At 40.8% G+C, this 26,983-nt stretch overlaps 1 protein-coding gene across 1 annotated transcript; it reads left to right on the plus strand.

Annotated features, from left to right (window-relative positions):
- The first annotated feature begins 305 nt into the window (after positions 1 to 305).
- Positions 306 to 23,642, plus strand: LOC120515243 (uncharacterized protein C1orf226 homolog). The gene is made up of 3 exons (XM_039736063.1): positions 306 to 1,162; positions 3,211 to 3,538; positions 20,786 to 23,642. Exons 2-3 carry the CDS (start codon positions 3,222 to 3,224, stop codon positions 21,375 to 21,377), a joined length of 909 nt encoding a protein of 302 aa, XP_039591997.1. The 5' UTR covers positions 306 to 1,162; positions 3,211 to 3,221; the 3' UTR covers positions 21,378 to 23,642.
- The last annotated feature ends 3,341 nt before the right edge of the window (positions 23,643 to 26,983 follow it).

Below are 26,983 nucleotides of genomic sequence, written 5' to 3' on the forward strand. Positions count from 1 at the left end.
AGCTCTAGCAATGACCACACGGTTGTTTTCTTTGAGATTATAAAATAGCAGAGGATTCCCTCGTGTATGCAGAAAGCACTCATGAGGGTGCTGCGATTACACTTTTCACTTTATGGAGCCCACTTTATCCATTCTACAGATAGATAGATAGATGCTTTATTAATCCCAAGGGGAAATTCACATACGCCAGCAGCAGCATACTGATAAAGAACAATATTAAGTTAAAGAGTGATAACAATGAAGGTATAACAGACAGACAATAACTTTGTATAATATTAACGTTTACCCCGCCGGCCGCGAGGAATTGAAGAGTCGCATAGTGTGGGGGAGGAACGATCACCTCAGTCTGTCAGTGGAGCAGGACGGTGACGGCAGCATTGGGTTCAAAGCAGACAATTTCTGGGCACAGCAGGCCTGTTTCAAGTCCTCCATTAACAAACACGTGTTCGGGATTTGAAGAAAACCCACGGAGACACTGGGAAGACGCAGCAAGCCGGGATTTGCCCCCGCAGCCCTGCTACCCACCCAGCCCTGGCAGTGACTACACAGTATATGCGAGTAGGTCATGTTTGACGAATGCTTCAGTAAAAATGTGAAAAGCTGCTCGGTTTAACCAATCAAACGGCTTTTGGAGATGTTTACCTGATAATATTGGGATTGGGAGAAGGCTTTGTGTTTATTTGCAGGAAACTTGGTGTTGTGTTTTTCCATTCCGTCGATTCAGACTTATTTTTTTTTGTTCTGTGTATTCTGGCTCAGAGTGATGTGCAGTTAATCAAATTTAAAAGCAGCTATGCATAAAGCAAAAACTATATATATATATATAAAGTGGGTGTATAGTTAGCATAAACACATATGACATGATTTAACAACTGATTGTGTCCTTAAATACACAAAATGTCAAGAGTGTCACCATCTGCTGCTAGTGGTCCTTTGCTCCTGTCCTAATAATGTCCCAGAGAGAGGCCATCTGGTGGATTATGAACACAATACAGTTCTCTCCTATTTGCAATTTTTGCATTTTGAGAGTAATGCTTGGGACAACATTGCATTGTTCACTTTTACTAAGGTACCAGCCGATTGTTTTGTTGTAACCTAAAATTGGATTTTTTTTTTTTTAATTTAATAACTGCTTACCGAGAAATGCTGTTCACAATGTGAGGTAAGAACCTGGTGTGAAAATGCTGGATGGATGCTCAGTGTTGTTTTGTGCTGGTTGTGTTTGCATGTGTATGTGGGCTTTAGGGTCTTCAGACTCCCATCCACCCTAAAGCCCCACCATCTGTCCATCATGATACTGTTAACAAGGGTGGAAAGGAATAGGTGGAGCCACGGGCGGGGCCACAACCTGGAGGGTGTGGTTAATGTGCATCTCATTTAACGTGGGTTGGAGGAGCCAGTTGAGGAGGGTGGGGTTAATGTGATTCTTATTTGCAGAACTCAAGTCACACAAACTTCACTCCTTTTTCTTTCTTGCTACTTTAACTTTTGGTGTCTTCATCTTTTCAATATTTTTAGGATTTTTATTTCACAGCATTTTATTTTTACTATGGTTGCCTTTAACACTGTGTTTTGTATTTTTATTTTTTCTCATTAATCAGTGACATCTCAGTTCAGTTCCATTTTGTCCTTCATTGTTCCCTGTCTTTCTTTTGTCTTCTCTCTTGTCACTTATCTTTCTTTGAGCTTTTTCCAAATAAGATATCTTCCCTTCTTGTTTTTCTTGTTCTCTTGCTTTTTTCACATTTTTTCATTCATTTCTCACACCTCTGAATGTCTCTTGGATTCTTTCCTTTGCCCGCTTTTTATTTTCTCGATTTTGTTTTAAGTATCCGTCTCTCTTTTTTCTTTTTGTTGTTTCAGATCATCATTTTTCCTTCCTCCGTCTTCTCATCCCTGTTTACACTACAAAAATCACAAGTGCTAAATGAACGCTATAAGAGTAAAGACGGGCCGGGCCCCCGTCCCTGTTTTAGACCTTGAAAGATAACTTAACACTAAAAGAATGAATTTAACACTGCAGGCGTTACGGTGTGTTTAATGGCACGCTCTCCTGCTCATTTCTTTTTTCACTAATACAGGTCCTTCTTTCCTTCCTTCTTTTAATTTCCTTCCTTCCTTCTTTCTTTCACTTACTGTCATTTTTCAGTTTCTTTTTAAGATGTCCTTATTTTTCATGTTGCTCCCTCTGCTCACACATTTGCTCCTCTGACTTTTCATTTTCTGCCTTTTTTTTAATATTTGCTTGCTTTAATTTATAACCATTCATTCTGCTTGGTGGTTTTCATCACTTTCTCTCCTTTCAATTATTCTTTAATCCGTTATTCTTTATTTTTTAAGGCTCTTAATCTCTTTCTTTCTCAAACGCCTTTTTTCTTACTAGGCTCATTCTTTTTCTTCCCTCAGTCAAGTTTTATTTGTTTTTCACATTCATCTTCAAGGCTCTCATTCTCTTACATGTTTTTCAATTTCTCCTTTTTTTGCTTGTTTTTCTCTTTGTTCTCTTTCAGCCTCTTACTTTTTTCCTTTCAGCTTCTATTCTTTCTTTCCAATTTAATTTTTCCCTTCTTTTTCACCATTCTTTCTCATTTACATTATATATTCCCTTTCCTTTGCTTTTTCACTGGTCTGTTCACTCTTGTGTTTTTTGTTGTTCCTCTTTCTTTCTTTCATTCTTTCTTTCTTTTTGGGGTGAGATGGGGTTTTCTATGTTTGCTTTACTTTTGCTATTGTAAATGACATGTGGAGTATTGATTAATAAAGTTCCATTCAAAATTTTCTTTCTTTCTTTCTTTCTTTCTTTCTTTCTTTCGTTCTCTCATTCATTTCTGTTTTCCCCTTTCTCATTGACTTTTCCGCTTGTCTTTCTTTCTCTTCCCCTCCTGCCTCATATATTCATTTTTTTTCTTTTCCCTTTCTTTCTGGACCAGCCTGCACTCCATTTGTTATCACAGATCCTTTTCTCCCATAATGGTGTCATCCACATTTCTTTTTTCCAATTCAGTTTTTATTACTTTACTTCATTTTCATTTTTTTAATCTTTTTTTGTCCTTTCGGTGTGACTGTCATCCACACATACAGCGACACTTTTCCTTCCTTCGCTCTCCATTTTTTTTTATTGTCCCTTTCTTTTGTTCATTCTCTCTGTCTAGTTCCCTATCTTTAATTCTTATTAATTTAATTTTTTATTTTTGTCTTCCTTTTTTCCAGTTGACCAAAGCATGTTTGAGAATTCCAACACAGCCCAGACGCCGAAACTGCAGCCCGCCCGGGCAGTCTCGGCCCAGAGTAAGCGTGTGTCCTCCAGCTCCTTGGCACCAGCCAACACCCATGACGCGACAGCGGGCAGCCTCAAGTCGGGCAGTGGGCACCAACACTTAAAGAATGCCCTCAACCTTGGGAAGGCGATGGGAGCGAAAGTCAACGACCTCCTGCGTAGAAAGGAGCAGAGCAGCCTGGGAGATATTGGGGTGACCGAAGTCAACAAAAACGTGGGAGCCGTGCTGACCGGCGCAAGCAAAGAGCTCGGCAATGGCGGGTGAGTTAAATATGTATAAAAATAAAAGTGAGCTCTGTCCACAATAAAGTTTTTACATTAATTTGTCCACACTAAAATGACCAAAAACACATAAGATGAGGCTGTTTGCCTGTACGTACGTAAAGAGAACAGCAATGGCAAATATTACAAAAAAAATAGTTTTGTTTGACTGACAATGAGGTGGAATTGTTATTGAGTGTAATACACGAGTACAGTATGGGGCGAGCAAACGTGATGAGCCAATCAGAGAAGGGCCACACAAGGATAGGAACCAATCAGAGCGCAATTCCAGTCTGCATTTCTCAAAACTCTCCATTTTAATCCATTCAGAAATTTCAGAAATATACGACTTGACAGAACATTTCGAACAGTTTTTAAATTTGGGGGTTAAAAATGTCCGGTAGTGAGGCCAGAAGGTGGAAACGCAGATTAATGTCTTCATTAATAAAAGAAAATGTAGTAGTGTGAGTGTAACCTGAGAGAGGTAGGGGGCCATGAAGAACAGACGTGTTACGCATTTGAACATTTTACATGTCATTTTGTTAGTTCTGTTATTCACAACAATGTGATCTTTACTTAAATCATTATTACTATTATTTTCATTTAATCACAAGCAACATTTTGTGGCTTTAGTGCTTGGATAGGGCCTCGTTTTTCTGGCTGCCAAATACGTGACTTGATATTCATTGCATCTAACGGCATGACGTCCATCAAAGATAGATAGATAGATAAGGCACTATATGATAGATTATTATTAGATAGATAGGAAAAGCACTATATAATAGATAGATGATGCCTTTTCTATCTATCTATCTATCTATCTATCTATTATATAGTTCTCTATCTATCTATCTATCATATACTGCCTTTCATATCTATCTATCTATCTATCTATCTATCACATAGTGCCTTTATCTATCTATCTATCTATCTATCTATCTATCTATCTATCTATCTATCTATCTATCTATCTATCTATCTATCTATCTATCTATCTATTACATGATTGATTGATTACATAATTCAGTGTTGCACTCCGGTGCCCTAATTGCTGTCACTGGTACACCCTAGGCAGTCACTATGAGCTCCAGCAGCTTGTCATTTACAAATTAAGTACCGGCTAGAGGTTGACAAATGGGCCAGGATTTACAGCCGGGAGTGCTGAGCACTTTACCATTGTTCTCTTCTTCATATTCAGTACTAAATTGTAATTATTTTCATAAAATTAGAACAATCTGGATGAGAACAGGCCATTCAGCCCAGCAAAGCTCATCAGTCCAGTCCACTTAATTCTTCCAGAATAACATCAAGTCGAGTTTTGAAAGTCCCTCAAGTCCTCCTGTCTACCACACTACTTGGTAGCTTATTCCAAGTTTCTGTGGTTCTCTTTGTGAAGCAAAACTCCTTAATGTTTGTGTGAAATTTCCCCTTCATAAGCTTCCAGCTGTGTCCGCATGTTCTTGATGATCTCATTTTAAAGTCACCATCTTGATCCACTGGACTAATTCCCTTCATAATTTTAAACACTTCACTCAGGTCTCCTCTTAATCGTCTTTTCCTTAAACTGTAAAGGCTCAGCTCTTTTAATCTTTCTTCATAATTCATCCCCTGTAGCCCCTGAATCAGCCTAGTCGCTCTTCTCTGGACCTTCTCTAGTGCTGTTATGTCCTTCTTGTAGCCTGGAGACCAAAACTACACACAGGACTCCAGATGCGGCCTCACCAGTGTGTTATAAAGCTTCAGCAGAACCTTCCTGGACTTGTACTCCACACATCTTGCTAAGTTATTTGTACAATTGATATTTATATTAATATAATCAGTCCATCCAGGGTCGTGAGGAAGCTTGAGTTTATCCCAATAAATGTGACGTAACAGTAACTGTAAGAGCTTGACGTTATTGTTAATGGTGAACTTAGCTGAGTTTGAACTGACTGTAGTGCAACTTTAACGCAGATAATGGAAGGTTCTGTTCCAACCCTGTAAATTAAAAGTAATGGAATGTGTTTAATGTGAGCTCGGTGTGACAGCAGCGCAGCACTTGGATTGGAGTTAGACAGCCAGAAAGAAACACAAACTGTTAGTCAGTTAGGCGTTAAGAGCAGAGAGTTGTCGGACCGCTACATACGCAGGTCAAACATGGAAACCTGAAGAATTGTAACCCGGGTATTTACCAGGGACAAGAAGATGTATTATCAACATTTTCCTTATTTTTTGTTTGCTTTGAGCTTCACTAAAATCTTTAAAACAAAGACCCTTAGACTGTGGAGTTTTTTTTTTTTTTGTACGTATGGTGGGTCAAACTAATGGCTGGGATGGCCGCCTGGCCGCTTGGAGACCCTCGACAAACGCAGTTACAGTAATTGATTCTTACGCTCTGGCTTAAAAATTAGCACTGCCACTTTAGGAAATGTGCCGTATAACTAAAACACAACATTATTTAATCACTATTAATGCTATTTTTATATATTTTATATTACTACTGTTGCTATTATATTTATTTATTATTGTAACATTTATTACATTTTAATAATGTTTTTGGATGCAAGTCAGGTGTCTTTGATCACTTTAATATTGCATTTTTTTTATTACACTATTAATTTATTACCATTTTCTTTGGGTGTAAGGTATATCTTCCCGAATCACCTCCACATTAATATTTTAAAATATCAGTTTATGCTTATTGCTCATAAACTGCACCAAATTTCAACCCCTGCAACGGCCAGTGGGATTAAGAAGTTTTGAGAATAAACGGCCGGCTCTTTAAGTCATTCTGGCACTCGGCAGAACATTTTATTGACTCTCTTTAAATCAGCATTTTAATAAACATTTCATAGCAGATGACCCACTAGAAACACTTTGAATAATACTGAGCAATAATTCGGAATATTACTGCCATGTACATTTCACTGTGTGCAGCGAATTTTATTTTTGAATCATCTTGTGCTGGTCGAGGGTCTGTAACAGAGCGGCCGCCTCACAGGCCCAGCGTTCAAAGGCATTGCTCGGCCCCTTGCAGTGTACAGTTTGTCTATGTGGGGACCCCTTGGCCTTTCTCCAGAATCCCAAAAACAGGAGTGTTTCTTTATATGATTATTTATTTATTTTTTTTATTTCTAATCATGGAGTCAACAATCAGCAGCCAAAATTCTAGAAGTTGGAAATCCGAATTACGAGAGATGAGCTCCGGGCAGCCCCACAGCATAAATGAAGCGCTGCGTGTCCCTCTACCGATCTCAACGGATAATTACTCATATTTATATTCTTTTCATATTCTGCATTCAGGAAAGAGCACTACTAACAGGCTGAGTATCCTTAATCCAAAATCTGAAATGCTCCAAAATACAAAATGGGAGTCGTCTGTCAAAGTTAGAGCAACACAATTGATAATCCGGGGGGAAGTCAAGGGGACCCTATGAAGCATTGAGTGCCATTAAATCCACAAAACACATTGGATGATGAGCTTTGTGCAGCACTGAAGCCACTTGACAACATTTGGCACCTCTGAAACTACAAACGGCATTATGTGTTCATGGATTGTCACTGCTTATAGTTAGCAAAAGCAGCTTTGTTCCCGCTAGGTGTCCTTATTAGTGCAGTCCATTGCTCTGATTACATTAAGAGAACTGGACTCTGCTGTAAAATGCCTTTTATGTTGGCAAAAGCAGGTTATGTTTTATGGATGTGCACCCACACCGCACGAAAATTGGATGTAGCGTCTCACCGGTCAGTTAATGGCTTCCGCGAACTGTTTCACCGATTGACCTGAAATATGGTACACATACAGTGCATCCGGAAAGTATTCACAGCACATCACTTTTTACACATTTTATGTTACAGCCTTATTCCAAAATGGATTAAATTCATTTTTTTCCTCAGAATTCTACACACAACACCCCATAATGACAACATGAAAAAAGTTTACTTGAGATTTTTGCAAATTTATTAAAAATATAAACATTGTGACAGCACATGTACATAAGTATTCACAGCCTTTGCCATGAAGCTCCAAATTGAGCTCAGGTCCATCCTGTTTCCCCTGATCATCCTTGAGATGTTTCTGCAGCTTCATTGGAGTCCACCTGTGGTAAATTCAGTTGATTGGACATGATGTGGAAAGGCACACACCTGTCTATAGAAGGTCCCACAGCTGACAGTTCATGTCAGAGCACAAACCAAGCATGAAGTCAAAGGAATTGTCTGTAGACCTCCGAGACAGGATTGTCTCGAGGCACAAATCTGGGGAAGGTTACAGAAAAATTTCTGCTGCTTTGAAGGTCCCAATGAGCACAGTGGCCACCATCATCTGAAAGTGGAAGAAGTTCGAAACCACCAGGACTCCTTCTAGAGCTGGCCAGCCATCTAAACTGAGCGATCGGGGGAGAAGGGCCTAGTCAGGGAGGTGACCAAGAACCTGATGGTCGCTCTGTCAGAGCTCCAGAGGTCCTCTGTGGAGAGAGGTGAACCTTCCAGAAGGACAACCATCTCTGCAGCAATCCACCAATCAGGCCTGTGTGGTAGAGTGGCCAGACGGAAGCCACTCCTTAGTAAAAGGCACATGGCAGCCCGCCTGGAGTTTGCCAAAAGGCACCTGAAGGACTCTCAGACCATGAGAAACAAAATTCTCTGGTCTGATGAGACAAAGATTGAACTCTTTGGTGTGAATGCCAGGTGTCACGTTTGGAGGAAACCAGGCACCGCTCATCACCAGGCCAATAACATCCCTACAGTGAAGCATGGCGGTGGCAGCATGGTGGTGGCAGCATCATGCTGTGGGGATGTTTTTCAGCGGCATGAACTGGGAGATTAGTCCGGATAAAGGGAAAGATGACTGCAGCAATGTACAGAGACATCCTGGATGAAAACCTGCTCCAGAGCGCTCTTGACCTCAGACTGGGGAGATAGTTCATCTTTCAGCAGGACAACGGCCCTAAGCACACAGCCAAGATATCAAAGGAGTGGCTTCAGGACAACTCTGTGAATGTCCTTGAGTGGCCCAGACTTGAATCCGATTGAACATCTCTGGAGAGATCTTAAAATGGCTGTGCACCGACGCTTCCCATCCAACCTGATGGAGCTTGAGAGGTGCTGCAAAGAGGAATGGGTGAAACTGGCCAAGGATAGGTGTGCCAAGCTTGTGGCATCATATTTAAAAAGACTTGAGGCTGGAATTGCTGCCAAAGGTGCATCGACAAAGTATTGAGTATTGGTTCCATGTGTGCCATCAGGGGGTGCTGCAAGGATCCATGATCTTTACTTAGTATAGCTTTCACTTATATCCAGAAGTACTTCCAATGGGCCATGCCCTAGCACCAGAAGTATTCCTTGGTCTAAGATAAAAGAAGCCACTCAACCTCATCCAATCGAGTTGGAGTCGGGTGTGGAGGACGGGCAAAGCCCGCCTGGAGGAGTCAAAGAGAAGCAAGAGAGAGAAAAATAAAGTGTTGTGCTAATATTACAAAGAAGCCTATTTGTAATGTACAGTACTTTATTGCAATAAAAATTGCATTTGCACCTGAAACCTTTGTCTGTGAGGTGGCGTCTGGGGGTTGTGCTGCTGCAAGATCCACTATTGGTCACATTATCTTCTTATATAATACGCTACCGTGGCTGTTTGTTTGTCTGACCAGGATTTTAAATCACCTGTATAGCTCGCAAACCGTTTCACTGATTGATCTGAAATTTGGTACACATATACTACGTGACGTCTGCTGTCCGCTTTCGGGGTGATGATTTTTTATTACTCTTTTTATTTTTATTTTACTGTAGAATCAACTCTCGGCAGCAGGGCGGCCATGCGACGCATGTGTGCAGCTATATCATTCTTGAGGCATATTAAAGACTTAAGTGCCAGCTTGAGTGAAAAATTAAGAAAAACGTACTAAGTAATTGCAACACAAACACTGACTTAATCAGTTTTAATGCGAAAAGATGCCGACAGATGAAGAGAAGAAGCGGGCTGCTAGGGTGGAGAAAAGAAGAGCTGCTCAGGAAGGAGCAAGCGCATCAACCTCTGAGCAAACGAATTCTAAACGTACAGAGAAAGAGGAGGAAAACTAGGAATGCTCACGTCAAGTGTATGCACTGCACATTATCATGCAGTCCGTCATTATAAAGTGCCATTACTTTATTTTCAACTGACTTGTTGTGACATAATGACAGAATATTAATTGGCTTGGAGGTAATAATAATACATTTTATTTATATAGCGCCTTTCCCATGCTCAAGGCACTTACAGTATATTTGCGAGTTATCATTTAGCGGGTTTGCCTGCATTTCCCTACGTGATTCCCAAAATAATTCATTATGTATATGCAGATATTCCAAAATCCGAAAATATCCAAAATACTTCTGATCCTGGGCATTTCAGATAAGGGAAACTGTGGACGCTGAGGGTCAGGAATGACAGGAGACTTTTTATTCTTGGTGAGTAGGAGGCTGCATACAGCTGGTCTGGTGCAGTCAGCCTCACATTACAGGGAGATTCTTTGTTTTATACTCGACCTGTTTACGTGTTCGAAGCAGAACTTATCGTAGTAAGCTTTAGTGATCGATATCTTATCTTGCTTAGGTATGCAGTGTTTTTGCACAACAGCCAGGAGGAATTAGCTAAATACCCAAGTCTTTAGCAGTTTGCTCAAAATAATTTAAGCAAGAGTTCAGAAACCGATCACAGCTGATTTCGTAATATCACAGGGTGTACCGTTATTATCAAGAGGTCAGCAGTTTCTTATAAATGATGCAAATTAGTCCCATAATTCTGTTCACAAAGCTTAATTCTTTTTCTGCATAACTGAGGAACAAATCATATAGAAGTAATAAATCATATAGCTCTCTGCAGCATGATTAATACAAAATACAGTTCTTGGTATTGTGAATTAAATACTTATAATCATTACAGCTAATAATTTTTCTTTCTCAATACTCAACTTCTATGAGATTTACATTCATAAGAATTTTCAACACATTCTTATATTTGCCATAGTTGTAAGTCATGTTGTTAACTCAGCATCTTCTGTTGAGTTTGCCATCTCGATGTTAATGACAATTACCAATAAGACGCAGACGCGAAAGGTATACAGAATGAAGAAAGGCAGCAGCTGCATCCTCCCACTAATATGATCACCAACACACCATGGCTTATATAACCAGAACAACTGTGCAAGAGAATAGAAAAGGTGGTGAAAATATTCAAATCCAAGATTACATTCTCTCCATGTAACACACGAGTTCCCCGTAAAAGTTAACAAAGCTTGTTTTAACGTTTCCGCTGTCCATCTCTTCATTGTTTTGTGTCATTTGGCCCCGCGCCTCCTTTGTTAATTTCCATTATGAGAATAAAAACTCCCCAGAAGACCGCGTAGTAAGAGGAAATGACCAAAGAGACGTAAAACTACTGTTTTGTCTTGGTAGAGAAATACATTACTCTGCTTTCCCCTTTTGTATTATTAATATGTGGCCTTTGTCAGAATGCCTCAAATCTCACGGACTTACCACTGTTTCTTTATAAGGTATTGTACTTTATAACTTCTCCCCACGTTCCCTTCTACATTTATAACCTCAGGCAATTAGGTGTAGTAAACGACAAGCAGGAATTAAGTTACAATTTAAACAATGTATTATTGGTAATATTCATAAATAATAACAATATGCAAAGTACATTTGAATATTGGCAACCATACAACCTGATAAATGCTGATGTGAAGTTGTAACTTGTAGTTACTTAAATGTCTCTAGTTAAGTCATCATTTTATGGCTTTCTTCAGAACAGGCCGCATGCCCGTCTCAATATGGCTGCCAAGCTGTGCTCTTCATTGTGTTGTCCTTTTCAGTTCATGGTGTGTGAGACGCTCCTTCATTATTTGGTAAGAGAGAGAGAGTGTGAGGGAGTCAGCAAATTTATAGATTTTCTGTCCAACCCCTACAGCCAATAGGGTGTCATGGTACTTAAAGCTTCTTAATGGCTTCTGATACAAGCCAATTCCAAACAGCCCTACTTCAGACCAATGGGGGGACAGAATACCTTCACACCTACCCTCCCCCCAAAAACAATATGTTAAGGTAAAGCTTGGCATTTAGGCAGCCTGGCTTTGTGTGGCAGTTGAGAGAGAGACTTTGGCAGAGAATCACTTGCCAAACTTGTTTGAAGCACTTCCTCCCAAATCCTGTCGTAAAATTCAAAACGACTCAGTCCTGGTGGGGCGGGGGGGTTTTAAACATGAATGCGTCTCACTAATGTAACACTAATATTACATTTACTTTGCCTAAGTTACAGATAGATATACAAAATTTTTATCAACTTGTATGCAAAATCTCACATCGCAACTACCAACATTTCTACAATTTGTATGAATGGAAATCACACATTTTTCAGTGTTCTCTTTGCATTAATCCACAATAAATGGGGCCTAAGAGATGATAAAATGCTTGTCATAATTACAGGCCACAAACGTAATTAAAATTTTTCGTTTATCAAGAAGATTTCATCAACACATTTGAATCTTAAGCTAACAAGCCTGCGGTTTACTAAGCCGCGACAGCACATTATTCTTTATCCATCCATCCATTACCCAACCTGCTATATCTTAACTACAGGGTCACAAGGAGCCAATCCCAGCCAACACAGGGTGCAAGGCTAGAAACAAACTCCGGGCAGGGCGCCAACCCACCACAGGGCACACACACTAGGGACAATTTAGAATCGCCAATACACCTAACCTGCATTTCTTTGGACTGTGGGAGGAAACCGGAGTACCCGGAGGAAACCCACGCAGACACGGGGAGAACATGCAAACTCCGGGCCTCCTAACTGCAAGGCAGCAGCGCTACCACTGCGCCATTGTGCCGTCCCATTATGCTTTATTCTTTTTCTAATTCCAAAATGGGAGCAGCTGAACGAAACACGAGCTCACTCACCGTCCACACACTGACAGTATGGCTGTCTGTTTTATTAACTCTTTTAGGCCTAACTTTTTTTTTTTCCTTTTGTCCAAGGGCTGAATAGTTTTCCAAAATACTCTATTTTCTAAAAACCACACAAATCAATGGTTTCACACATAAATCAACGTATTTATGACAAATGCTTTTTATTCCGTGAGCCTCTACAGTATATAAATTCACATACTTGTTACATACAGTACCTCTCTGTCTCATCACTCATAAGCTCAAATGAACTTTCTGGAAAAAAAACTGCTTGAAATAGTCGAGTGACTGGTGGTCCGTAGTGTCCACTAGCAAGCATTGTCATTTGATGAAGTCCGGCAGCCAGCTTTTCTCCCGTGGGTCTTTGCCTGGGTGGTCCTCCCAAGGTGAACGTTGCCATAGGCTCGTCAGCTACACAAGTGTGTTCAGCACTACGATCAGCTGTGGACCAATCAGCTGATGCAGGTACTTGTCTTTCGTGTTCGATTTCCAGATTGTCTGCATCAAAACTGGAGCTTGATAAGTGTCTGCGTGGTCCTCCTAGGTGAATGTTGCTGTAGCAGCTGATGCAGGTGCCTGACTTTTGTTTTTGATCTCCAGATCACTTACATCAAAATCGGAGTTTGATAAGTCAGAGTCCGATTTAACAATAAAATGCAATGCATAAATAATACGTACAAAGTATTTTGCTTTCCACATTCGCTTTGCTGTCTCCCCCGATCTCGATGCCATTCTAGATGTTGTTTACTTCACATTACTCACACACACACACACACACACACACACACACACACAGGGATTCAACATCAGGTCAATGAGTCTAACAGTCCTCCTAGCAAAGAGGGTCCACTTTTAACGTAACAGTGAGTTTAATTGATGTTTACAGCATTTTCTTCGCCCTCTGGCCCTGAGTGTCAACTTTAGTCAACATCCGCCTTCAACCTGTGGTGTCGACTTCCGCCCTAAAAGAATTAACAGACCAAATGAAAACGTCTGAACTCATTAAGGCAGCTTCTCTTCTCATTTCTGCCTCTCAGTTTCCAGGGCTACCCTTCTTTTACTTCTGGTTTGTCTGGAGAACATGTATGAAGAAATTATTAAAAAAAAAAACACACACACAACAATATTATAAAACTTACAGAAGTTCCCTTTTATTCACCTTCAAATTCCTCTCCTTGAGACACAATGCCCTTGACCCAGCGCATCTCCCATTCCTGTTAACATTTTCTTTAAGAGCCTCTCGTGTTTTCTTCTGTATTTCTTCCAAGGTAGCAAATCTTCTTCACTTTAGTCTCCGTATTAATTTTGGGAAGAAAAAAAAGTCGTAGGCAGCAAGATCTGGTGAGTACAGAAAGTATGAAGCAACAACCACGTTGGTTTTGGTCAAAAGCTCTTTGACGGATAAATGTGGTGTTTGCAGGCGACTGTCATGGTGCAAAATTCAGAAACAGTAAGAAGTGTTGGGGCAGCCGGAGGCAAACCTCGTATAATTAGAATCCCATAACAAAGAAAAGAAACGTGGGTATGAATGTCAAGAGATGCCTTTTCAGACGGGAGTCTGGTTTTGACTGCCAAAGATGACAGTTCTTTCTGGCAGGAAGAGGCGGGTCCAATCAGCCAGACACCGGAAGTGACATCAGCAGTGGAAAAGCCAGTCGATCTTCTGGTCTGCAGAGGGAAGCAAATAAAAGGTGTTATCACAGAGTTTCATCTCCTGGAATAGGAGACAATGACAATCACCAGAGTCCTTTAACTGTCCCCTATGAGTACGCACGTGACAGGATGCATCACCGCTCTGGACGTCTTTTTTTTTTTAAAATGGTAGTAAACTGTATGTTTTCATTTTTGTAATCACAAGTACCTTTGTGTGGAAGTTCCTTTCTCTTAATTGCCCCATAGACCCCAGTAACTACTTGGCTCATGCATTTCCACTGATGACCTGAAGGTGGCAGTAACTGTCTGCACTGTATTTTTATTCTTTTTCATTTTTGCTCTCAAAATCACCACCAGAGGGCATCAGCTGGCTGACTTTAAATTGTCATTTCCAGTAATGATACACTGGTGGCAGTAATTGTCTCAAATTGATTTTCTTTAATTATCACTAGGGGGCTTCGCCCCCAGCTCACTTCGCTCATGCCCTCCCCTCCCGCTCGCATTGTGAAGAGGGGGACTGAGCGCACCCCAAGACGACACGCTTGCTCCTCTGACACCCCCTCTTAAACGGCATTACAATGGGGAACACATACAGTTGGTTTTTTACCTCCTCTCTGCTCTATCAGCTGCTGGCTTGCTGCTGCTGCTGCCGTGCCACGTGATCTGCATCTCGCACGGCGCACTTCTGTCATATCACCTATGTCCATATATTTGAACTCTTTTCGCTTTTACCTTTTCGTTGATATCACATTGAATTTTGATTCCGTGTTTGGAATTACATCGTAACAACGCAACATGGAACTGCCCATGAGTAAATATTGTTTCTTTCTCTCTACAAGAAATACAACAACAACATTAATTTCTATAGCACATTTTCATACAACAAAATGTAGCTCAAAGTGCTTTACATAATGAAGAATAGAAAAATAAAAGACACAGTAAGAAAATAAAATAAGTCAACATTAATTAACATAGAATAAGAGTAAGGTCCAATGGCCAGGGGGGGACAGAAAAAACAAAAAAAACTCCAGACGGCTGGAGAAAAAAAATAAAATCTGCAGGGATTCCAGGCCATGAGACCACCCAGTCCCCTCTGGGCAGTCTACCTAACATAAATGAAACAGTCCTCTTTGGATTTAAATTGAAATGTGTCTGATATAACCACGCAGGACTTTTCCAAATCTCTTTGCATGAGCTTCCGGCCCCAGTCGTGGTTACATTGCTTGGCACGAAGATTCATCTTGTAGGACGTGAAAGTGTCACTGAGATAATCACGTCTCGTCACCTTCCAAGATTCTCTTTTATAATAGAGAACTTTATTCTTTTGCTTTCCTCTACAATGGAAACTAGTGAAACGACTTTTAATCTTTGATGTTTTCTTTTCTGCTAATGAGCAACAGATATAAATAACTGACTCTTTATTATTCTTTTTTCTTTTCCATGAATGGCCAGCAGAGGGCAGTAACTGTCTGTCATTGTTTTGGTTTCTCATTGTCGTTCCCACTTATGGCCACTGGAAACAACTAACTGGCTGAAACATCTACATGGCAGGTTTTCCTGTAGGTGTTTCAGCGGTTCAGTGTGTGATGTCTCTGATTGACAGTCCATTTATGGGAAACAGATTCTTTATGAACAAATATAAGACTGTAGAAAAACACGATTGCCATTGTGCTTTGAAAATCTGCCATGGTACCAAGGAGAAAAAAAAATGTCAAAGTCACATGGCCGATTGTACAGTAGATTGAAGCCCAGAAATAGGCACTCAATCAAACTCGGCACAAGTCAGTCGGCGGGCTGATTAACGAGACTGTAGACCTACGACATCTAGAGGCATGTTCTAGAACTACACCCTACTCCCATGCAACTGACCGATTCTGGGAATTTTTGTTCCTCTCCATGCTCCGGATGACTTCTCAGATTCTTTTTTCTGTTTATTACTCCATTTTCTTTACCATTACTGCAGTCGTCTCTCTGTCTTTGGCAGTACTGTAATACGCTGCATAAACGAACACTCCTGACTAAATTACCGTAAAGCACAGGTCACTAATAGGCGGACTGCGGTCCGGGTCTGGACCTAGACTCTGTTCTGTCCGGACCCAGACATATCATTGAGTTTAATTTAGTTTTGCCGGAGATTACATTTCTACCGGCGACTCTTTTCTGCCAGTGTTTCTACACCGCAAATCAGTGAATTGGACCTCCTACGTGTCTCTGATTGGCCAGTACTTGTTGCCTTCATGGGTTCGAGTTGGTTGGGTTTAAGCATGAAGACTGATATCAGTCAAAGTGAAGGCAAGAATGTCAGCCAATCACAGGCAGCGTAGGGCGGGCCTTCACTGAATAGAGGAGCGGAAAACCTGCATTCTGAGTGAAAACAGCTGGCACTCTTGTGGCAGCGGCAGTGGCTTGGAGAGAAAAATATACAGGAGTGAGAAGACAAGAGAGAGAAAAGCGACGAAATAGCCATGGCTTTTGCTAAACGGCGGAAGCTTGACACTGAAAACCGGGCTTTTAATCCGGAATAGACCGAGGCGTTTATGTTCATACTTCCTGTAGGAAGCTTGAAACCGCTGTGTCTCATCTGCTCTGAGACGGTGGCAGTGGTTAAAAGCGGGAATGTGAAACACCACAACGAAACTAAGCGCAAAATTACATTTGAGAAAAGTTACCCACTAAATTCGCCAGTTCGCCAGTTGAGGCCAACTAACGATCGGTCAACGAGGATTTTAACACATTCATTTACTGGCCAACAACTCGCTAACGAGTCTTACCTCAGACTTGCGTAGATTTTGGGGCGTCACAAAAAAACATTCAGTGATGACAATCTTCACACATGCATGAGGATGATTTCAAATCCTGGCAGACCAAGCAAGAGCTCATTTCTGCCACTGAACAAGAGAGAGTGGGCAGGGGATACGATGCAGTTATTTAAAGATGATCAGATTGACTGTGAAACTGGTTATGCCCATATTAAAAACTCTTATATATTTTATTTTTATGTGAGGCCGTCTTTTTTTTTTTTGTTGAAACGTTAAAACTTGTTATTATGAAAGTATTTATCTATATATATAATTCACTAAGGGCAAGCAAGACAGAGAGCCACGCCCACCAATTCTAAGACCATGAGATACGCACGACAGAGCCCCGCCCACCATCTCTAATCCTACTTCGCGTCCACTGTCACTCTCGATCAACAGCAATAATTAACAAACAAACAAAGATAGCTGGCAGTAACAGTGCAAAATTCACAATGGGTATGCCAGTTTGAAAAGATAAGTTTTGAGGGCAGCTTTAAAATGTGTTATTGAATCGAGCTGACGTATATGAGAGGGGAGAGAATTCCCGAGTTGAGGAGCACTATGAGAGACGCTCAAGCTCCCATAGCACAGAGTTTGATGTGTGGTACAGAAAGTAGAGCTGCAGATGAGAATCAGAGTGAGCGAGACGAGTGTCAGTCTGGAGGAGATCAGTGAGGTTGTGGAGAGCTTTAAATGTTCAGAGCGGTATTGTGTATTGTATTCTGTAGTGAACAGGGAGCCAGTAAAGTTGAGAGAGAATCGGTGTGATATGTTCAGTGGATTTAGAGCAGCAGGTTATTATCCTGGAAGCAGAATTTTGAAGAAGTTGTAAGCAATGGATACGTTTTTGTGGGATGCCAGATAGAATAGCATTACAGTAATCTATACGTGAGGCCACTCGGGCATTAACCAATACAGTGGAACCTCGGTTCACTACCATAATTCGTTCCAAAACTCTGGTCGTAAACCGAGTTGGTCGTGAACCAAAGCAATTTCCCCCAAAGGATTGTATGTAAATACAATTAATCCATTCCAGACTGTACGAACTGTATGTAACTATGTAAATATATGTAAAGATTAAGCACAAATATAGTTATTTACACCATAGAATGCACAGTCTAATAGTAAACTAATGTAAAAACATTAAATAACACTGACACAAAACACCCAGGCTCCCTGCTCAGCTACACGAGCAGGCTCGCTTTCTCTCTCTCTCTTTGTAGCACACACCCCCCACTGTCAGCCCCCCCTTTGTCAGCGGCACGCACTCACTCGCGCTCTCTCTTTCTCACCGCTCACTTGCTCTCTCTCTCTGTAGCACACCCCCCCCACTGTCATCCCCCCCTTTGTCAGCGGCACGCGCTCGCTCGCGCTCTCTCTTTCTGTAGCACACAACCCCCTCTGTCAGCGGCACGCGCTCGCTCGCTCTGAACAGAGGGGAACATTTGAACAAATCCAAACTTTAATTTAAAAACCAACCCACAAGCAACCAAAAAACATTGCAGGAGTTCATGCTAATAGCCTTACAGCCCAATGGCTGTAAACACTTTTTTTAAAAAATAATTTTTAAGCAGAGCGGAAAAAAAGGAACATCTGAAAAAATAGTAAAGTAACATTGCAACAATTCACGCTACAAACTGAAAAATTAACTTTCGAAAAATCCGCAATACAAAAACCACCAAGAAAACTAACCTTTCATGAGTCGAGTTCTGGCATGAAGTGAGGAGGAACTGGGTGGAGAGGAGGAAGAGTCTGGCTCCGCAATGGAGGGATGTTTTCCTTCAGGTGTTTCCTCTCTTGTGATTTCTTGGGTTTCTGGTGTTTTTAGCTGGTGGGAGCGAAAGCCTCATGCAGCCATTCCAAAAACAAAGTCCTTGTGACCCAACCCTTCATGTTTGCCCTCCACATCACTGGCAGTCTGGCTGTGTTTACATTGCACTGCTTGAAAGCACGAGGGTTCTCAAATTGGTAAATGAGTAAACTGGTAAACCGTTTTTCCACTTCTTCCAGCACTTGAAGCCTCTGCCTGGTTAACGCTTTAACTCCTTTTGCAACATCAGCTGCTTTAATACAGTAGATTCTTTCTGCTTTAGAATAGTCAAAATCTACGATTTCTTTCTTTACTTCGATTTCACTTTTCTTCAAAACTTTCTTCTCACCACTCTTCACTTGCTTAGAAGCCATAGTTAACTGCAAAAGCACACGAAATACTGTAGAGCACAAAGAGAGCGCAGGTAAAGCACGCACGTCTGACTGAGAACAATGAACAGGGAGCGGCTCTGCTTAAACACAGTAATCGGCGCAGATGAACCAGCCAGGCAGGCACGCACCCTCCCCCCTCTCTTTTTGGTCGTAAACCGAGTTGTTCCACTGTACTTCAATACTGTGCTACATAAGAACAGGATGAAGTCTAGAAATGTTTCAGAGATGGAAGAAGGCAGTCCGAGAAATGTTACTTATATGGGAGGAATTATTTAATAATAATACTTATTATTATTATTTCATAATTGCCATTATTAGTGTACAAATGGATATAAATAATTGCATGTAAACGATTCGCCAAAATCTGTTGTATGTAAACGATACTGTTTAAAACGTTATTGTTTTTTCATCTGAAAACCCGGTTTCCACGTCTACCTGTATTAGTTTAAATGGCACTTTTACCACTCGCAATATGGCGGACGCGCTGACTTATCGTGACGACTGGGCAACACAGTGAATGCCGCGTCTTATCTATATATGTCTATGTTTTCTGTAGCCTGCTACAGGAAGGTACTCTCTCGACCATTGGCATTGGTTTCACTCCTCGCTATTTTCGTTATTCTGCGACGGTGGTTTCCTAAGCCTTTGTTATACTGAATTCCTTTCTCACTGTTTTCCGTTCCTATTCTTACACCGCCATATGCTACGGCTTCGGCTAGTTATTTATAATTCTCAGTTGAATGTCAAAGTTACCTTGCTTTTACTTACTTATACTGTTATTTGTTTTTTCTTATTTTATTGTATGTAGCCCTCAACAAATATTGTTGAAATGGCATTGAACTTTCTTTGTTTGATTTGAGTCATTGTCTTCACAAAGTGCAGGTGTTGATACAATGGCAATGCTACTTCAAAATATATAAATTAATTGTAATGTAAAAATTATAATGCAACTTGAACATGATGACGCTGCGGACCTGTCCGTGAGGAAATTATTTTCTATCCAGACCTCCTTAAATCATAATTGACTACCCCTGCCATAAAGCTTGTAAAAAAAGCAGTTCTTTATGATTGCATACTAAGTGTTGTTTTTATGTATTGTTTAATGATCAGACTCGACACACTTAAAAAGGTTTAGGGCAGCCACCCATATATCATCCCTGGCTGCAATGACTTTGGTCTTTGATAGAAGTGTTGCAGTCCAGACAATGAACTGTTTGAGGTTTGAAACGATGGCGGTTTTAACTGAAAAGTGACGTTGGGGAACTGGAAGTGACCTCCTTCTGGCGTCAGCCTGGGCGCCGGAACCGGAAGTGAGGTCAGCCTGGGCACCAGAAGTGACATTTTCACCGATGAGTCAGACAGGTTTTCCCATGGCTGGACTGTGGAGATAACAGAAGAAGGTTTAGTACACCCAGCCACCCCCTGGCCTGGTGTGGAAGTACCTTTGTTTGGTCCATACAATGTCCTCCTACTCGTACATGCGTGACAGTATTTATTTACTTTCATTTTTTCTCTTATCTGTCCTGAGGAGACACACAAGTATGATTTTCTGTGTACCATATGAACATGACGATAAACTTAACATTTTGTTGTCCATTTTGTCTACACGTGTGACCCAATGGGGGGACATGGCAATGGTTAGACTGACTCCATACTCTGCTCTTCTCGTTCTCAGGGTGAAGCTCCAGGATACGTTTCCTCGACTGGAGCCGCCACCTCCGATTGTTAAGAAACGCATGGCTCGGTCACTGAAGACCACCCAGGACATGATGATTTCCTCCCGACCCGTGGTCAACAGCACCGAAGCCTCAGATGTTTCTTTCAACGAGTCACCATACAAGACTCCTTTACTCCAAAATGGGAAAGCCACTCGAGATGAAGAGAAACAAAGCAGTCCAACAATGTCATCAAACCACGAGCAGGGTGGAAATGAGGCCAAGACCAGTGAGGCTTTGCGGCCTGAGCTTGACAACCAGTGTGATGAGGAGGAGGAGGAGGACAACAACATCTTGCAAGACACCAACCAGCAGTTGCTTTCTGTGCCCGACCTGATCCATAAGGAAACTTTAGACCTTAAGCAGCGGTCTGCTGGGCAGGAGGGGAGGATGATGACGTCCACACCACAGTCTGGGAAGATGGGCCTGCACATCAGCGTCAGCGAGGACGACCTTCTGGAGAATGGATCAGAAGATTCCGGAGTGCCGAGGCAGAGGAGTTCCAGCGTCGATGAGGAAGAGCATCACCCCGATCTTCTGTCTTTTGAGTGAGGAGCAAACAGGTGCTCATGGCCTCTTGGATTATTTCCATAACAGAAGGGGACTTTAGTTTTTTGGAAAGCTGAGCACCACCTCCCTTCTTGCCCCCTCTTCCTGGATTTCACCAAATGCCTCTGAAGTGGCTAGCAGGCTCTCCAGGCGTCCATTGAGTTGATTGCTAAGCTGACCACGAGGAACTCTATAAACAGATCACTTCTCTTGTCATCCTCATGATCTGATTGACATAAGGAATACAAACGTATCCTCCAAGGTGGGAAATGTCACTTTCCAGGATCCTGCAGCACCTCTTGACTGGTGTAATGGAAATCTGATCTTCTGAGAGCTTCCATCATGCAACCCATTTTTTTTTTTTATAAGAGACCTTGAGGGGGTGGAGGTTTAGGGCATAGCCATCCCCTCAAACACATACATTCCTGTGGCCCATTTCGGAATGCCCACCTTGTGAGAAGAACTGCTGGAGCCTGACAGAAACACGGTGGTCCTCGAAGGCAGGCATTCAACCCTTCCTTTAACCACTTGAGTCCTTCCTTTATTTTTTAATGAATTTGTTTTATTGTTATTATAACTCTTATTATCATTTGTATTGTAATCAAAGAAGGTTGTGCAAAAGACTACTGGGAATTATTGAAGTACCTTAGCTGAAGTGTGAAGTGCCGTCCAAGAGTTTCTTGGTTTGCTGCTTTAGCATTTTAAGGTGAACCCGAAAATGCTGACATGTTGAAGTACCTTTGTGTGGAAGTTCCCTTCTCCGAATGGCCTGCAGACCCCAGTAAAACTACTCGGCTCATGCGTTTCTACTGATGGCCTGCAGGTGGCAGTAACTCTGCACTGTTGTTTTAATTTTTCATTTTTGTTCTCACCATCACCTCCAGAGGGCACCAGCTGACTGACTTTAAATTTTCATTTCCAGTAAAGATATACAGAGGGCAGTAACTGTCTTTAAGTCATTAAAAAATAATATCATTCATGTAATTAACCTTAATCTTTATTCTTTTCCTTTCCTCTACAGTGGGAACTAGCTAAGCGACTTTTAATCTTTGCGGTTTTCTTTTCTGCTAATGACCAACAGATATAAATAACTTGACTTTTTATTATTCCTTTTTCTTTTCCATAAATGGCCTGCAGAGGGCGGTACCTGGCAGTCACTGTTTTGGTTTCTCATTGTCGTTCCCATTAATGGCCACCAGAAACACCTGACTGGCTGAAACATTTACATGGCAGGTTTTCCTGTAGGTGTTTCAGTGTTTCCATGTGTGATGTCTCTGATTAACAGTCCGTTCACAGGGAACAGATTCTTTAGGAACAAATTGTAGCATTTTGTTTTCCACTGGTGACCTGTAGAGGGCAGTAACTTTCTGTCATTGATTATTTTTAGCTCCCTTAGCATAAGTAACTTTTTATTTGTTCTTTTCCTTTCTTCAAATGGCCAACAGTGGGCACTACCGTACTGACTTAATTTGAACGACTTTCCCTGAGGCTTACAGATGGCAATAGTTCACTGCGGTTTTTATTTTTCCTGATTCATTTCTTCAATTGGCCTACATAGGGCAGTTACTATCTGCCACTTATTTATTTATTGCCATTCCCATTACTGCTTCACAGAAGGCATTAACTAATTGCCTTTCGTTATCTTTGCTGCTAATATACAATTACCATAAACAACATTTAATGTTGGTCTTTTCCTTCCCTCTGATGGCTTACAGAGAACACTAAAAAATTGCATTTTATTTTTTAACGATTCCTTTTCCAATAATTGCTTACACAAGGCAGAACATTTCTATCACCTACTCATTTACCACATTTATTCCCAGTAATGGCCAACAGAGGGCACTAACAGTGTTTCTGCTAAAGTCCTCTAGAGGGCAGAAACAGTCAGCCACTGATTGATTTTCAATACCATCACCAACACCAGCTTTTACTACTAGGATTTCACTTTCCTCTAATGGCCTACAGAGGGAGCTAACAAGCCAGTTTGTTTTTTTTACATTTTTCTTGTTCCTTTTCTGCTAATGACTACTTTTTGATTTGTTTTAATCTACTTTGTAAACCCCCAAAAGGAAATTATTGTCTCTTTGAATGATTTGAGAATAGAAATTGTTTTGGTTTTTTTTGGACATCCATATTTTTTAATTATTTGTACTATTTTGCTTTCCTTTAATGGCCTACAGGGGGAGCTAACTAGTCAGTTTATTTATTTTTTCTCATTTGTCTTGTCTCTTTTCTGCTAATGACCAATGAAGAGCAGTAATTGTTTGGTTTTTTTTTGTTTTGTTTTTATGTTTTTTTATCCCATTTCCTTATTTGTTTATTATTTGTAATATTTTGCTTTCCTCTAATGGCCTACAATGAGAGCTAAAAAGACAGGTTTTTTTTTTATTTTGTTTGTTTCTTTTCTGCTAAAGACTAATTGAGAGGAGTAACTTTTTTTTTTTTAATTCCTTTGTTATATTTTACTTTTTATTTGTAATATTTAGCTTTCCTCTAATGGCCTGCAGTGGGCACTAAACTGCCCTGCCTTTTTTTTTTATACCCCATTGCCATATATATTTTATTTTTTTTAATTATTTCTAATATTTCATTTTCCTCTAATGGCCTACAGAGGGAGCTAACTACCCAGTTTTTAAAATATTTGTTTCTTTTCTGCTAATGACCAATTCAGAGTAGTAACTTTGTCTTATTCCTTTGCCATATATTAATTTTTATTTGTAATATTTTGCTTTCCTCTAATGGCCTGCAGAGGGCACTAAACTGTGCTGCCTTTTGTTTTCTTTTCCACTCCATTGTCATAATTTACTTTTTATTTGTAATATTTCGCTTTCCTCTAATGGCTTACAGAGGGCACTAAACCGCCCTACCTTTTTTTTTATACCCCATTGCCATATATATATATATATATATATATATATATATATATATATATATATATATATTTTAATTATTGGTAATATTGTGCTTTCCTCTAATGGCCTACAGAGGGCACTAAACCGCCCTACCTTTTTTTTTTTTTTATACCCCATTGCCATATATATTTTATTTTTTAATTATTTGTAATATTTTGCTTTCCTCTAATGGCCTACAGAGGGAGCTAACTACCCAGTTTTTAAATATTAGTTTTTTTCTGCTAATGACCAATTCAGAGTAGTAACTTTGTCTTATTCCTTTGCCATATATTAATTTTTATTTGTAATATTTTGCTTTCCTCTAATGGCCTGCAGAGGGCACTAAACTGTGCTGCCTTTTGTTTTCTTTTCCACCCCATTGTCATAATTTACTTTTTATTTGTAATATTTCGCTTTCCTCTAATGGCTTACAGAGGGCACTAAACCGCCCTACCTTTTTTTTATACCCCATTGCCATATATATATATATATATATATATATATATATATATATATATATATATATATATATATATATATTTTAATTATTGGTAATATTGTGCTTTCCTCTAATGGCCTACAGAGGGCACTAAACCGCCCTACCTTTTTTTTTTTTTTTTATACCCCATTGCCATATATATTTTATTTTTTAATTATTTGTAATATTTTGCTTTCCTCTAATGGCCTACAGAGGGAGCTAACTACCCAGTTTTTTAAATATTAGTTTTTTTCTGCTAATGACCAATTCAGAGTAGTAACTTTGTCTTATTCCTTTGCCATATATTAATTTTTATTGGTAATATTGTGCTTTCCTCTAATGGCCCACAGAGGGCACTAAACCTCCCTGCCAAATCTTATTTTTTCCCTAATCAGTAAATAAATGTCCCTTACTCGGTGACCGTCGTCATTCCCAGTTATGGCCCCCAGAGGACGCTGTCTGTCTACCTTTTACTGTTTGCCATTTTCTGTCCACTAATATTCTTTCCACAGAGCGATGGACTGTCCTTAAAGAAACCTGACTGGCTCTTTCTTCACCTACTTTATGTAATAAAGTTAAAATTGTTGTCTTAAGCCAAAAACAAAATCCTATTGAAATTTTGGGAATCCCACACAAAATGTTGCAAATCTGAGTCCCACTGCTGTGTCGTCTTTCCTGCGCTGCCTCTTCTGGTGTCTTCATTGTGAACATCTGGAACGATTACCGGGCTGTGGAACTCGCCGTACCGCGTCGGCCTTTACTTTTCTATACTCGCATGAATGTTATAATACTACGAGCTGCAAGGGGCATCAATCAGTACCAGTTAAAGCCGTGGTGCCCCCTACATGAAGTGACCGATTCGTTTTCCGCATTGCTGTCTTAATTAGGCTCCTTTCATATTCAATATTATGAATACGTGAGAATTCAACGAGAATAGAAAGAAAGAGCCGGAGGGACGGGGCAGTGACGCTGGGACCACCCAATACACGACAGCGGGATTTACATTTATATGGTGTCTTGCACATGAATAAATGGCACTAAGCAGAATGAAGTGCGTAACCTGAGTTCATACCTGGGGGAAAATAAAAAAAGCAATTGCCCCCCCACCACCGCCACCATAAAAGCCCATTTTTCCGTTATGCTAAGTTAGGGTTAACGCACCCCTGCTATGCCACCATGTAATCCACTGTAGTCGTCTTTATTTATTCTTCTGTAACAACTAAAAGCGGGCGTCCTTCCCTAATTAATTCTTGAATCTGTTTCAAAGTTAAAGTTTAGGCGATACGTTTACAGGTATGGGGGTCTCGGTTGCACGTCCAACCCCAGTCAGCCTCGTTGTTTTACGGTTTATTTCTTTTTTAAGATTTATCCCAGTCAAGTCAGCAATTTATGGGTTTTTTGGATTACTACTTTATTTTTAAAGCCTGTGCTCTGAAATAAGGCCTTGCAGGAAGCATTAGGGTGTCATACCCCCCAAAAAAGACAACCCCACAAACCCCTTACATGCAATGACTAGCATGTGATTCATCGACACCCCCAGATGCTGAGGATCTTCTCTGGTGAAGCCTCAAATGCAGCCATCTTCAGCTCTGGCCTGTTTCCGGGGGTCTTGCACCCCCCCCTTAAGTTTACCCTTCAGCATAATGGAAGGCCTGCTCGGCTGGACTGAAATCACGTGACTGGCTCGGCCATTCCAGAATTTCTTTCCATTTGTTTAATGAAGTGTCGTCCAGGGAGTTTGGAAGCCCTTACAGGAACTTGAGGTCAGGTCCGATATTTCTGCACACCTCCGAATCCCTTCTGCGTCCCCAGTTGGGTTGCGGTCGAACAAATCAAAGAAAAAAGGGCCGCGATGTGCGTCTCTGCGACTAAAAAAGCCAATCGTTTGTGGCGAGTCAGGACTGATCGCCGCTCTCTGGCTTGAAAGGGGCGGAGTCAATTGACCTCCCTGGGCGTCTGGTCTCTGCTGCAGAAGGGACTGGTTAGCATGAGCGCCCCCTCTCAGCCCGGGGTGGTATCACCTGTTCTAGACGACCCCGACGGGTAACCCACAGATTGACAGATGCGCCCAATGCCATTTTTGCACTCTCACTCACACCAAAGTGTCCGAAAGTAAAGGTGAGAAAAATCTGATGTGCCTTTCATAAAGGGTCCTATTTCAACAAACTGTACAAAGCAGGCAACAGTAAACAACAAAAAGTAACTGAGAGACGAGGGTCGTAGACGACGGCCAGGAGGAT

Source organism: Polypterus senegalus, chromosome 14 (genome assembly GCF_016835505.1).
Source record: "Polypterus senegalus isolate Bchr_013 chromosome 14, ASM1683550v1, whole genome shotgun sequence".
In the NCBI taxonomy this organism is placed as follows: domain Eukaryota; kingdom Metazoa; phylum Chordata; class Cladistia; order Polypteriformes; family Polypteridae; genus Polypterus; species Polypterus senegalus.

What these genes read in the sequence shown, in the direction of transcription:
- LOC120515243 (XM_039736063.1), top strand. Translation starts at nt 3,222, where the DNA reads ATGTTTGAGAATTCCAACACAGCCCAGACGCCGAAACTGCAGCCCGCC. An exon ending in AAAGAGCTCGGCAATGGCGG is followed by an intron (nt 3,539 to 20,785) that starts GTGAGTTAAATA and finishes TCTCGTTCTCAG; the next exon opens with GGTGAAGCTCCAGGATACGT.